Source organism: Platichthys flesus, chromosome 8 (genome assembly GCF_949316205.1).
Source record: "Platichthys flesus chromosome 8, fPlaFle2.1, whole genome shotgun sequence".
Taxonomy (NCBI): Eukaryota; Metazoa; Chordata; class Actinopteri; order Pleuronectiformes; family Pleuronectidae; genus Platichthys; species Platichthys flesus.
The window spans coordinates 18,060,667-18,075,033 of record NC_084952.1 but is presented as its reverse complement, the minus strand read 5'-3'; the positions used below and the strand labels follow the sequence as shown (position 1 = coordinate 18,075,033).

Genomic DNA, 14,367 nt, shown 5'->3' with positions numbered 1-14,367 from the left:
ATGAGTTGTGTAACTGCCTCATGTATGGAATGGTATGTTTTTGTGCACTGGAGTGAACTCTGCAGACAAAGTTGGCCCTTCTGTGCTGACTTGATCAAGCAGTGACGCTTTTGCGTGGGTGAAAGTTATTAGCATCCAAATCAAATAGATCAACAAATCAAAGAAAAGTTAATGTTGGTTAAAGAATAATGACCTGACATAAGTATATTAACACATGGATAACATGGAAGACATGTATATTTTTCGGATATCCCTGAGCAGGAATCTCCATTAGCACCGTATTGAAAATCTGGAGACTAAGTCTGTCCATGCACACTGTGAATTCAGCCTTGCACATTGCATCAGCAGGGTCAGGGTTAGGTATGCCCACTTGTTCCACACACTGATCTCCAGATTAGGGGGGAGGCTGACTGCAGGAGCAGAGCTGCTGGTCTTAAAGAATGAGGGCAGCTGCGGCCCAAACAAGACATATCAAAACCCCTCAGCGATGTGGGGGTGGCGTGTGACACCTGATGGGACCTGAGCAGGCACTTGTCTCAGATATGAAATTGTGTACACAGTCAGTATATGATCGCCCATGCCCCCACAATGTGGATTTTCAAGCTAATGCGGGTGTTTTCAGTGCGTATTGAAGTGAGATGCGATAAGCAGCTCTGTCTGTGTGATGTGGGGCAGTCAGCTCAGCTGTTCTCGTCCCATGGGATGGTAGAGGTGACTGGCAACAAATTTGAATTTCACTTAGGCTACCGACTGACTTCTGGCCAGGAGGCTCTCTTTTATTTAATGATTAAAATAAAAGCATGTTTAAACACGTGATCAATGCTTTATCCATTGCAATTCTTTCTTAGTAACAAGCTAAGTAAATTTGTTTTGTGTGCAACAATGTTATTATGCCCCACAGCAAAAACTGGACCAATACATCTGGATAAGATAACGGTTTGTTTGCACTTGTCTTCGTAAAACGTGCTGGTTGACTTGCATGTGCTGTTTAAACAAATGCAGGTGAGATCAAGGCCAGCGGACTGAAATACCTGGAAGTTTTCAGGGATTTTCACACCTCTGATTTCTGGCGGAGGAAATGAATCTGTAACTGAAACTGATGACGATGCTAGAAATCTCACAATGGTGAATATAGTCAACACACATGCACATAGACATTTATATCTGCTGACCCATAAGGAAGACTTCACTATTATTGTGCACATTTTCTGAGCTTCATACTATCACCCCATATTTTACTCAGGGATTCGTTTATTTAGATTTCCCCTTCATTTATAGAGCGTACTTTCTTTTTTCTACGTCGTATATTTATTGGCTCAACCACACTTTTTTATCAGTTATTTTATGAATAAATATAAGAAAGTGATACAAAATATAAGCATGCAGCAGTGTGGGCAAGTGCAAGATCTAGTTAAGGCTGGGGCAAAGACAGATACTTTCTTTAAAAGTTTACGTGATGGTAGCCAAATATGACAGATGATATCAAGTATTAAGAGCTCAAATTAGCTCTGTTATGATAGAGAACCTCCACTATCCACCTGCACACAAGCACATCTGCTGTTCTGTAAAGATATCAACTCATGATGAGAGTACACAGAACTGACTGCTGCACAGAATGTTCGACATAACTTGCCAGTGGTCGGTTTTCATAACTATGAACGAAGAGACATGTCAAGCAGTGGTCATAGCGGGAGGTCCGTGCCAGAAAGTAAATCACAGCATGTGACACAAGAGTCTGTCAGTGAAGTCATCGATCACTGAGGCTAAAGGTATTTAAAGACAAATTTGATTATAGACTTATTTCATTGTTAAAAAAGGTGACACTCATAAAACTATAATGTGTGCATGACGAAATATATTACCACTCATAAACAAATAAAGTAAAAGAAGACACTATGTACAGTTTGTGTTATTTAACTGCATCTCACACTCATTACATGCTATTATGTATACAAATAGTGACACATACAGATGACATAATGTTCTCTCTGCCTGTGATCCTGAAATTCTACTCTCCGGCTTATGGAAATACCGCACAGCCCGGTCCACGAAATATTGTTTTGGAAAATGTACGCCTTGGAAACACCTTGACTTTAAGCGAACCCAAGTAAACCCGCTCCATAGCCTTTCTCTAGCAACAAAATATTCCCCCTTTCTATCCCCTCCCTCACCCACTGCTCCCCTTCCAGTTTCCCAGAAGGAGGGTTGAGTCGAACTGGGCCGGTCAATGAGGCCCTATTTTTGTCACCTGCTCCTGTCAAAGCCAATGGTACGGGCTCGGGCTGGAATTGCCAGGGTGACGATGTAAACAGACACTCAAACACACACACATGCACACTGTGCTTGGTCACGTCCATCATGACAGGGAGGGGACAGGGGCTCAAGCACGTGTCATATACGTACACACTTTACATTTACAACAAATACTGAAACTGCAGGGATTCAGGCGACTGCTTCACAGGGTGTCTGGATACACAAGTAAAATAATATTCAATCCCTAAATCCCTGTGGCAGTAAATTAAATCAAGCCTATTAAAAGCTGCTTAAAGTTCCTTGGGTAACAGGAGGTTCAAGTTAAAAACAAGAGGATATTATTATTTGCTTATTTGATTTAGAGCAGACATTTGCAAAATATGGCCATGAACTTAACTTTTGAATTATTCTTCAATTTCTCAGTAAAGACAGTGAAGACAATAGTTGGTCCTGCTCACTTTACAAACATGTAAGAATGGACCTTGTTATTCCTCTGCTGGTCTGTTTACATAACCTCTCATATTCCTCGTAGGACAGAATCATATCAGTATTTTTAAAGCCCCTGCCAGACTATTGCCTAATGTATCGCCAGTGATAGCCCTTCGTGTCACCTTTTAGACGCACCAGCTGTAAACACAGCTCAGTTTGGGTGTATGTCAGAGGTCAGGCTCTTGGTTCTCAAGGGCACCACTGGCCTACAACTCACTTATACAGTATAATACCTGTAGTGTATGTTTACTCATTGTGTGAGCTTCATCCCAATCCCAGTCTGCTGCTCGAAAACTGTCAGGTTCCACTGTCAGCAGCAGCTGTCATGTTGGCTGGCTGCTGGTATGCTACTATATTCATACTGTACTCAAGTAATGTCATGTCGAATGGAGGACATGAGATGAGGTTTCACAACCCTTTCTCGCAGCCCTACCACAAACACTACATGTGGGTCTGTCTGTATGTGTGTGTGTGTGTGTGCATAATTTTTGTACATTTAACTTCATGAAGATCATTTGTTAAATGGTTAAGACTTGCCCTAGTTAGTTGGGGTTAGAATTTGGGTGGGGGTGCATTGGTGCATTTTGTGACAGCTATACTTACTAGTTACTCTACAGATAATGATTACACAAAAGAGTCCATAAAACACTTTTGGAGTTTCAGGGTTAAACAGCATTGCAACCAAATCCAATACAATTGAACTAAAGAGTGACCACTTCTTCAAATGTAAAAAATAAAAATAAAAGAAGGAAACAGAACCTTCATACTGCTCCTGTGGTGTCATCCTAGTGTCTGTAAGCCTCGGCATTCAAATTCGACTCGACACGAGGTGATTTACATGTTAAATATTTTTGCTTGCGGACACTTGGATGACACCACAGGAGAATGTTTTTGTTTTGTTAAGTTTATTTATCTGTTGTTTCCTTTTGTTTAAGGAATCGGTCTCCCTTTAATTCACCTCTATTGGATTTGGCTGCAACGCTGTTAACCCCTGAAACTCCAGAAGAGTTTTGTCTACTCAAACACTTCACCCAACTCTCAATCGGCATAGTGATAAAAAGATAATGAGTGATTGTTTTTGGGTGAACTATCTCTGTTAATTCTCTGTACAGGCACTGAGAACGAGGAATATGCATGTGTGTGCAAGTGTGTACATGTGTGCTCTGCTCTGTCTGTGAGGCGCCTGGTTCCCCGCCTGGTCCCCCGCCTGGTCCCCCCCCCAAGAACAGGGCACAGACACTGACGCTGTGAGTTAACCGTCGACATCTGCAGGTCGGCCCATGAGGCACAGACCTCTCTCTCTTTTCATAGCAGAAACCGAGCAGTACCCCTCTTAAATCACTTCCATGAACATGAAGTAGCAGAAACCACAGTCCTTTCGAAGCAAATGATAATTTGATTGTGTTATTCAATGTTCTACGTGTGCTAACTTCATAAAAAGTCAAAATAAACTGGTCAAAATGTATATTATAATAAATTATTATAATTATTATTATTATTAAATTACTTTTAAATTGAAAATCTATCCACTGATATATTGCTGGTATCTTAACGTGACTAAATTAATAAATAAAATAAATAAATAAAACATTGACAACATAACAGCTTGACACCTCGGGGGGCAAGAAAAGTGTCAGAGAAAATCATGCTGGAAAGAGTCTGACATCTGCTGGTCGGAAAGTAGCATTGCAATCTAACCAAACACGGATACAGCAGAGTTTCTAAAAGAGTATTTGGCCTTAGAGTGTCTAAACTGTCTAACACATTATTATTTTGTGTTTTGTATTTGCATTAGATAGAGATAGAGGTAAATATATAGATAGATAGATGGATAGATACTTTATTGATTCCGAGGGAAATTCAGTAGCAAACAAAACACAAGCGCACAAGAATAACAAAAGGTCAAAATAAGTCCAGAAGAAGTTCACTGCAGTGCTATGGGAGTCTCGACACCGCAAAAAAACTTTCACTGTAAAGAAATATGTGCTAATTGGACATTGCCAATATAAAGGTTTAAAGTGTTTAAGGTGATTGAAAGAGACAAGTAACAGAGGCAGAGTATTGAAACCAAATATAATACAGATGATACAGATTTAAAGATAAATAACTGAAGCTATAAAAACTTGCATTAGTCTAACATATCTTGTAAAGTCATGGTACAGCAGATCTACTAAGGTTTTTGCATTCATAACGCCAGGTATGCAGAATTTAAAACATCCAAATTGACATTTACAGGTGGAAAAAAGTACTTAAGAACGAATGCCATCATTTACAATAAATATATTAAAATGATATGAATCAACCTGATGATGTCATAATGTTTAGGAGCGGCCAAGTTTCCGTCAGCCTGATGACATCAGAATTTCCGAGGGTCAGCAGGACAGTGAGTGAATGATTGACTTGCATTAGTCATCCATCTTGGCTCCTTCTCGTCCTGATGTGGCCGATGCAGCCTCCTCTGCCTCAATCTGTTATCAAGTCACATGATCAGGGAGCCGTCGGCTCTCCCCTCATCTGACCCGCCTCCCGACCACCGCGCTGGCTCGTGGTTGGTCGCGGCGTGCCGCGAAGCGGTGGCCGCAGCCAATCTTGTGTGCCCGCCAGGCAGTGACGTCGCGTCCAGCAGAAGGCTACAGATACGGAGGGTCGCAGCCGCTAAAACAAACAGTGGCGTGTCTCTGTGAATCTAACACCGCGGCGGACACACGGGATCTCTCTCTGTCGCTCGGTAGGTGCTGCGCTCATTTCTCCTTCTCTGGGATTTGATATGAATGTGTGTGTGTGTGTCGAGTCATCACGAAGCCAATGAAAGCTGAGCGGGGGTGGTCGCTGGGCTGTGGCCTGCAGGTGCCACTTCTTCCCCTCGGCTCATGACCGCAACTTTAACGACTCTCATTTCTATTCACAACGTTTAGCCTCGTTTATGAAGTAATGCAGCAGTTCTGCTCATGTTCGTGTTAAACATCTGATATCAGCCGATAACAAAGTGGTTTAATTGTCGATGTCAGGTGACCATTTGTCTGAAGCAGCAGCGGTTTTGGTGGCTCTACATGTTTTCTTTGTGTTCATTGTGTGTTTACCTCCCTGTTTCCGATCTGAGAAGTCAATCTATCGATCAGGTTTCATTTGGAAAGCCAATATTCACATATCCCAATTTCCCTGATAGGGTTTGACAAAGTGCGACATTCTCTGCTCTTAACCATCAACTAGAGAGAGGAGAAACTACACTGAACAGCTTTAATGAGGACTTGTATTTTATAACCATCTAAGATCTTCATACACAGTCTATAATAACCAAAGGGATTTATAAGTGGTTAACAATAGCTGATGATAGCAGCCCTGGTCGAGTTTACTTGATCGGGTACCGGATAGAATAAATAATTGTTATATAGTATATATATAAATAATAGATTTTTAAGACAAGAGACAATATATTGCCCTCTCCCAGACCAACCCAAGCTCGAGACAGTACAATGTGTGTGGGTTACCCTCAGACAAAGAGCACTAAACACACACAAAAAACAATATAGGGAGTTACTGCTGAAGTGATAAAAAAAGCAAACAGATTAGGAAATAAAAGGTCCACATTTTGTCTTATCTGCCCAATTTTCCTTTCATTTTGTAGAACAAGTGACGCTAGTGTGATATACTTTCCAACTCAGCCTTCAACTGAGAAAGTGCTAGGGAGGAAGGGTACTTCCAGTTGAACACAATATTTCCACCCAGTTGTGTGTTTTTTTTGTACTGCGATAGTGACCCGTTTGGTTATGCACTGACTAACAGGGCTAGACCTGTTTATCCTTGTTCTACGCCACTAGGATCAGATGGATGGGTTGATTGATATCTGTCCTTGTGTGTGTCGGTGTCCGTATGTGATAATAACGCTGTGCTATTGTTGTGGAAACAGTGCGCTAGCTCTCACAGGTATCCTTGCAGTCTCACAGGGGGAAAAAACTAATGACACAAATTCAAATGAAGCACACACTCGCACAGGAAACATATATACTGTGTAAGCCTTCATATAATTTAAGACCTAGCTAATCATAAGGCCCGACCACCGACGGAGCCCTATTGCTTTTCGTCAGATTATTCAGACAAATGAATCAGATTTTTGACGGCTTGAACATTGGTGGGCCTGATGAACATTTTCTTATTCTGGAGTAAATCGTAATAGGCATGACAAAATGGCTCAACAGCGCCCCCTAAAATGCAGCAATTCCGTCTTGTTTAACCAATCTTCATGAAATTCGGTACACACATATTGTCACCAGACGAAAAAATACTCAGCCCGAATCATTACAATGTGTGTGCTTTTTATGTGTGTGGGATACCCTCAGACAACTAACACATGACACACACACAAAACACAATACTTGGGGTATACTGCTGAAGTGATTTAAACAAAAAAGCAAAGAAATTAGCAATCAATGTATTTAGTCATTCATTAGTAATCTAAATGAATGACAAAATGTATATTTACAAATTTTGTCATATGCCCAGTTTCCCTTTCATTTTGTAGAACAAGTGATCAAGTAAGATATAAATTGCCATCTCAGCCTACAACTGAGAAAGTGCTGGGGAGGAAGGGGACTTCCAGTTGTAACACACTACATGTGTTTTTTACAACAATAAAAGCAAAATCAGTGAATTTTCTTGGGCAGCAATCCTTAATATTTCAGTTCTACGTTTTTAGTATTTTGTACCATCATCAGTCTACAGTTGTCATTGTTAAATTCAGGTTAATCAATTCCACCCATTTTATTTGAACTGCGACAGACTGTTATATTTGAGGTTTTATTTTGTTGATCTTTCTTTACAGTTTTTATCTTTCGACCCATGTTGTGTATCAGAGGGTTAACTCCACCCAGGTTTGATAAAGAACACTTCAAAGGATTCATTAATCCAAGAATGTCTTGTTGTCAGTTTGCTTTAAGTGGTCATAGACTCCTTTGATGTCTTAGACTGTTGCAAATATGAACGATTTATACGATCTGAAGAGAAACAAGAGTTTTTTTGACCTGAACAGATATAAGTATTAATGCATTGATAGTGATGGCACCACCTATTGCCAAAAGGAGGTTAGCCTTGTTTTTCAACTTTGATTTGATTTACGTAAAATTTTCACAGGATGGTCTAAACTTGATGGCGTGGACCGTAATGTGTGGTTATTGGGCGTGGTCCCGTGCCATGTGATGGATGCAGGAAGTGACGTGATTATCCTTCCCGCGATGCACAAAATGCACACAACACAGAGCCATTTCGCCTGGTCCCTGTTCTCGTTCCCCCGCGCCCGCAATTGGTCTAGAGATTTCAAGTGCTTGTGCCCACACAGTTCTGTTTGCAGCCCTAGTTTCTCATTAGAGCTTGATCTGATAGCAATGAATACTGGAGGTTTATGGTAAGGTGTATTACAAGTTGAACTTTGACGCTGTGGAAATCCTCACAGGTGTCCGATTATTGGATTGTTTTTAAAACTGTGAAATAAAACCCGCGGTCACCTCTGGAACAATGGACAGTCACAGAAGAAGCTTCCCATGTGAAAAAGACAAATCTGATAATTGTGTTTTTTTTATGACCCCTCGTGGCCTGAAGGTACAACACAACAATTCACTGGGGGATCGCTCTGTTCTTCTTGGAGCCCTGTTTCCATAGTTACAGTGGCCGTGGCATCTGTCGGTAGTCTTAAGATCACATTCAGGTGGTGATGTGTCCACCCAGAGAAGCTTAAAGCTCTAAAAAGCAGGACTTTGTATAATTTATTGTACAATATCACTCTTTCCAATTCCTCTTTGGTCTGTTTAGACTTGCTCTCTCACATTATTTAGGAATTGATATGTTATGTACTCAGTATTTTGTCTACAAGAATGACATTACTTAAGAATTACCATTAAAGGCATAGTTCACTGAAAAATGGAAATGCACTCATTAACTACTACCCACTATGAGGATGGAGGAGTGGGTGAAGTGTGCGAGTCCACAAAGGGCTTTTGGAGTTTCAGGGGTAAACAGCCCTGCAGCCAAAGCAATACAACTGAAGTAATGGCACCCCTTCTTCAAATGTAAAAAAAAATCTCAGGGAAAAAAACCCTGAAAATGCCTGTGGTGTCATACAAGTGATGTATAATGTCCTCTGACCGCACACACTACACACAAGCTCCTGCCGAGGACATGCAAAAGGCTCCTTGTTTTCTAATTTGATTACCAAACTAGGTAATTGAGGAGATGAGAACAATAGAGCCACCATACTTTAAACCTAATATATACAAGGCACGTTTTTCCAAACCAGATAACATGTACTGATCATGGCACCGGCAGCCTTTATTGTGTCAGTGTGAGAAGTGGTTTCAACACAGTTCAGTTTAGGTAGTGGACAGCTGCAGTGGCTGAGCAGGAAGGAGCTGGAGTGCAAGCTGTTTATAGTGTATACAACACGGCAGAGGAATCCTGGGAGGCCTGACAGAGTTGCTGTTCTCCATGTGGGCTCCCCTACTGTTGTTGCTGTTCTGCATGAGCAAGTCCAGGGATGAAGGCTACAGCACCAGGGTTGTGATGGACCCAAACCTACTTTCCCAGAAGCCATTAAGCAGTTGGCTTTGAAATGCACTTCCTTGTCAGGTCTGCACGAGGGGATCAAATAACCTTTTTATTGTTATTGAGTTGCCTGCAAACATTTATTGTTCTTTCTGGCTTTAAAGATTAAAACAGTTCCCTGGATGGGCATCAAGTAGCAGGAAGGCTTTCATAAACCGGTCTTCTCTTGTTTCACGCTTGCCGCAGAAATACAATATGGACATGTGATCTTTGACATAACATGTCACATTAGTGTGTTTCTGAGAAGGGTGGAAAACCAAGTGGGAAGATGTACCCAGCGCAGGCCTGCTGTCTCTTTCTCACCCTTCTCTTTCCCATGGCTCATTTGATTATCTTCACCACGTGCGCTGTGACAAAGCCTCCATTTGGAAAGTCCCTGTATGAACAGTTGTATGATAATAGTGCTGACCTTTGGTATGGCTGATGTGGGTTGTGATTGACTGTTGACTCATAAGACTCGATTAACAAAATAGAAAATCATTGGCTGCGCTTTTCTGTGCTGTGGAGACTCTAAATGTTTTTTGCCATATGAGCATGAAACACCAGGAGATGGGTTTATATGCTCTTCTGCTCCATGAAACCGTTTCATCATCCTGTCTGTAAATGTTGTGCTGTTATGTCTGGACTCTGGAGGATACGTTGCCTAATGTGACTCGAGAGGCTGAGTTACACACTCGTACATGGACACACACTAATGCTTCTTTTTACATGGTCCACACTACCACACATCCATCTAATTGGGGCAGCTGTGGCTTAGGGTAGGGTGGTTGCCCTCTAACCAGAAGGTCGGATCCAGGTTCGATCCCAGTGTTCCCAATCTGCATGCCGGAGTGCTTCATTACCGCATCCATGAACATGATTAGCGCCTGAGTCAGATGTTGTTTTTTTGCTGGTGGAGAAGTCAACAACTCCCATGATCCCTCACTGCTTCATAACGTCTTCAAACTAAACCTTTAGTTATTGTTTTCATTGAGAGAACCCTAGCAGTCGTAGCCATTGACCTGCGATATTTAGTATTCCCCCCATGGTACACAAGACGTGTCTTTATATTCTGATCAATATTGTAGTTTTATTATTTTATTGATCAGTACATAGGACACAAACCCTTTGTCTGTCTTTGGGATGTTTATCTACATTATCTACACCCTTGCTCATAATTTCTTGTCTTTTCAGGTAATTGTTTAACTCAAAGATGAATTTTGAGCAGCCCCCTCCATACCCGGGCAGCGGCCCCTCTGCTCCAGGCTACCCAGGCCAGGGCCCCCCACTTCAACAAGGCTACCCACCTCAGGGTTATCCACAACAGGGATACCCTGTAAACATGGAGCAGCCTAATCCAGCATACCCAAACTACCAGCCTGGACCAATGCCCGCCGGAGGTCCTTATCCTGGCCAAGGGTACGCTGGACAACCACAGTTTGGCTGGCAGGGGGGTCCCCCTCCTGGTCCTATGTATGGTGAAGCTCCCAAAAACACAGGTGAGTTCAATGCATGTTCACTGTCGGCTACCAATGTTATAATGACTTTGAGTTTGATGGGGTGTTTGAGAATTTATGTCACACTTAAAGGAATTATGTGATGATAGAATATGGACAATTGTTAATATTTAATTTACCTAACCCTAGACCATTAACGTCGGGTGTTTTTTACCAGAGTGAGTGTGGTCCTGGGATTTTCATAATGCTGCTCACTGACGTCATAGAAGGTAAGGTAGTTTCCCTGCTCCCATCCCTGTTTTTTTTCAATAGGCACGTGTTCAGGTAATTTTCATCCGACGTTAGTGTTAGAGGGTACATTTTTCTCAAATATGATATAAGTTGTAAATGATGCAGGGAGACTGTGCCTTCACCGGACATGTCCTAGGAACTGCTATAGTTTTTTTGGGGGGAATTTGTCTTTAACGACCCACTAATTTCCCCCAAATTTGTTATGGTCCCACCAAGATACTTTTCTTTCGTTTAATGAAATGTTGTATCGGGGAATCTAAAAGAAGAAGTATTTGTTTTCGGGTATAATATAACTGGTAAAATTTACCCGACGTTAGTGATGGTGTAACTCATTTTACGTTAGTGTTCTAGGGTTAATAAAGTTTACTTCTGTTACATAGTTGTGTTGTGGCTTCATCCCTGTTAATGTCAGTCAGAAGGTCCAAAGATCAGCTCACTCTCGCCTGTGACGCTGACTTTGCAGCTTCTAGCAGTTCATTGTGACTCTTCCCATCATGTGACAGTAAATATCTCAGTAGAAAAAACAGACCTAATGAATGAAGGGTGAATTCCATTTAGCTGCTTGGTATTGTTCATGCTGACTGCGACCCTCGAATAGAATGGAGCCATTATTCTTGTTTTTAATAATGTCTGGGGTTTTCCTACCATGACATGATATTTTCGTTATAAATTGACTTTATGTATATGAATATATTGATTCTACTTAAACTTAAAGTCAGTGTCTATTCTTATGTCCGAAAATAATGAAAAATACCACTTGTAATTTCTTGTAAAGCCCATGGTGATGTTTTTTATTCTGACATACAGGCCAGAACAGAAAGATATTTAATATTATATAGAAACTGATCGCTAGGGATTCTTTGGAAATGTCCTATACTGATCAGCTGGAACAGCAGGAAATCCTCACAGCTGATAAGCTGGAACCATCTCATATTTAGCATTTTTATTTGAACCAATTTATTAAAAATAATTGTTATTAATTGCATTAGTTACCTGGTTTCGCTCTGTCTTTGGATGTAACATGAACTAGCTCCTAACCTGTGGAGTTATTAAAGATTCAAAGGTGTGAAGTCATGCCAGGTTAAAGATACAAGGTGTGATATTGCAGCAGCTCCTCCTCCCAACATCCACCACATTAATACTGCGGTACAAGCCATGAGTCGCACAGTAAAATATTCATGATGAATATGCAAAGAGAGTAAACAAGTCTGTGTATCAAAGCGAGAAGGTTTTACTGGTCCTGTGAGTGACATAAAATAAAGCCTCTTGTGGTCGATCACAGGAGGCTGCACTGCTGCCGGGACTCCTCACAGAGCCCTTCATTATTAAATATTGGCCAATCATTAACCGGCTTCTTGCTACAATATTATCAGAGGCCAGAATGATAAGCCTTACTTAATCTATGGACCAGGAGCTGGTCACTGTGGCAACACATTCACCTGTGTCACGAGGCAGTACACCTGGCCGTTACAAGCAGGACGATTGTTTCCCCTCCACATAGATGATTAATCACAAACACACGGAGGAGGACACGTATTCACCCAGGCCCGTTGTTTGAATTGTTTTCGTCGAGCAGATGGTAAAGATCACGTATGAGACGCAGAACACTCTCACATGACTAGACGTGTTGACTGAAGGTGAAATAGAGCCGCTGTCGTCCATGTGAAGTGGAGGGATATGCACTTGGTGGGGCCACGGGAGCGTGTGGACCCCAACGGCCTCCTTTCATTTTACCGGTGAGACCTCAGAGCGGCGCTCATGTTACTGAACCGTACGGCTGTCTGACAAAGGCTCTGGGCTGCTGTGGCATTACCATGGAGATGTGCGTCCCATGATGAATGTTATTAGAGGAAAATCATAGCAGCCATGGTTACACTTTGGCCCCGCTGCTGAGGACTTGATGGCGTTTCATGCGGTTTTATAAAAGGAATCCCTAATTACATCTTCTTCTTTTCCCCTCTGCTTCTTCTTCTTCTCCCCCCCGTGCAGTGTATGTGGTGGAGGACAGGAGAAGAGACGACTCAGGGGACACGTGCCTGACAGCCTGCTGGACAGCTCTGTGTTGCTGCTGTCTCTGGGACATGCTGACATAACGCTACTCACCAACTGCTCACTCCCACCACCCACCAGTCCCATGTCTGTGCCTTTTACCCCCCGTCACCCTCTCTCTCTCCCCTCTGCCTTACACCTCGCTCTCCCTTAAAAAATGACCCAGTGGCTGATTTGCCGGGTTCCTCTATGACCTTGCTGAACCTGTTTTCCTAGCTAATAGCTGTTGTGCAGTTGAAATTTGCATTTTGCAATGATACAACTGGACATAAGCTATTATTTTAGCAATATGTGTGCGCTGGCAAGTGCATGCTTAACTGTTTACACCGGCATTCACATACCCAGTGTAAGTGAGTGTTCATGTGAAGTGTGTTTTCAGGCATGTTAGTACGGACGGGGATTCCAACTGATTTGGAGCCAAACTTCTTGTGTGGACCGAGATTGTTTGAGTTTGAAAATACAAATTCAAATGAAAGCATAGTAGTATGAATGTAACCTTAACCATCACAACTCCTGGTCCATCACAACTCCTGTACTTAGCCTAAACATAATTCTAACTCTAACCCCAAAAGTGTGAACATTGACAACCAGACAAAATGACCCCTTTCTGTAAAGTCAATGCTTAAAATGGTCCTCACAAAGATGTACAAGTCCAAGTCCACACACAACACAAACCCAGTACACTTGTACCTCAGGCTCATCTAGTGTGATGCTCTTTGGCACTTTATGATTTTTACCTTTGTAAGATACTACTCCTGCCTCCCCCTCTCTACCTCCCTCTATATCCCCCTCCCCTCCTCCAGCTCTGCTACTTGCCCTGCACCCACCCCTCATGCCCCAAAGGCCACTAAGACCCTGGCTGTTAATGAGCCACAGGGTGCTGTTAAAGAAGCTCATGCTTGAAACGTATCCCTTTAATTTGCACACAAGCTCTTAATTTTTTTGCTGATGTACGTCTTCAGATGGAATCATACAATAGGTACATGGAATACATTTTTAATGACGACAGTGGTTTATGTTTGATTATGGTTCAAGTCCAGTGCTCACAATGTTTGTTTTTCATGATGATATTGAAATGATTGCAATATTATTTTTATGACATACCTTGGCGATAAAACAGAAAACATGAAAAAAATGAAGTTGTGATTCCTCAACAGAAGAAACCAACTGACTTGTTCGATGCCTTTTTTGCTTTTAAATGAGAATCTTGCATTAAAACTTTCTCCCATGAAATGAACGGCTCTGTGATTTTTGTGTG

At 41.8% G+C, this 14,367-nt stretch overlaps 1 protein-coding gene across 1 annotated transcript; it reads left to right on the top strand.

Annotated features, from left to right (window-relative positions):
• The first annotated feature begins 5,321 nt into the window (after positions 1 to 5,321).
• On the top strand, positions 5,322 to 14,342 carry zgc:165573 (cysteine-rich and transmembrane domain-containing protein 1). The gene is made up of 3 exons (XM_062393129.1): positions 5,322 to 5,470; positions 10,507 to 10,811; positions 13,050 to 14,342. The coding sequence occupies exons 2-3, from the start codon at positions 10,526 to 10,528 to the stop codon at positions 13,151 to 13,153; spliced, it is 390 nt and encodes a 129-aa protein (XP_062249113.1). The 5' UTR covers positions 5,322 to 5,470; positions 10,507 to 10,525; the 3' UTR covers positions 13,154 to 14,342.
• The last annotated feature ends 25 nt before the right edge of the window (positions 14,343 to 14,367 follow it).

What these genes read in the sequence shown, in the direction of transcription:
- zgc:165573 (XM_062393129.1), top strand. Translation starts at nt 10,526, where the DNA reads ATGAATTTTGAGCAGCCCCCTCCATACCCGGGCAGCGGCCCCTCTGCT. An exon ending in TGAAGCTCCCAAAAACACAG is followed by an intron (nt 10,812 to 13,049) that starts GTGAGTTCAATG and finishes CCCCCCGTGCAG; the next exon opens with TGTATGTGGTGGAGGACAGG.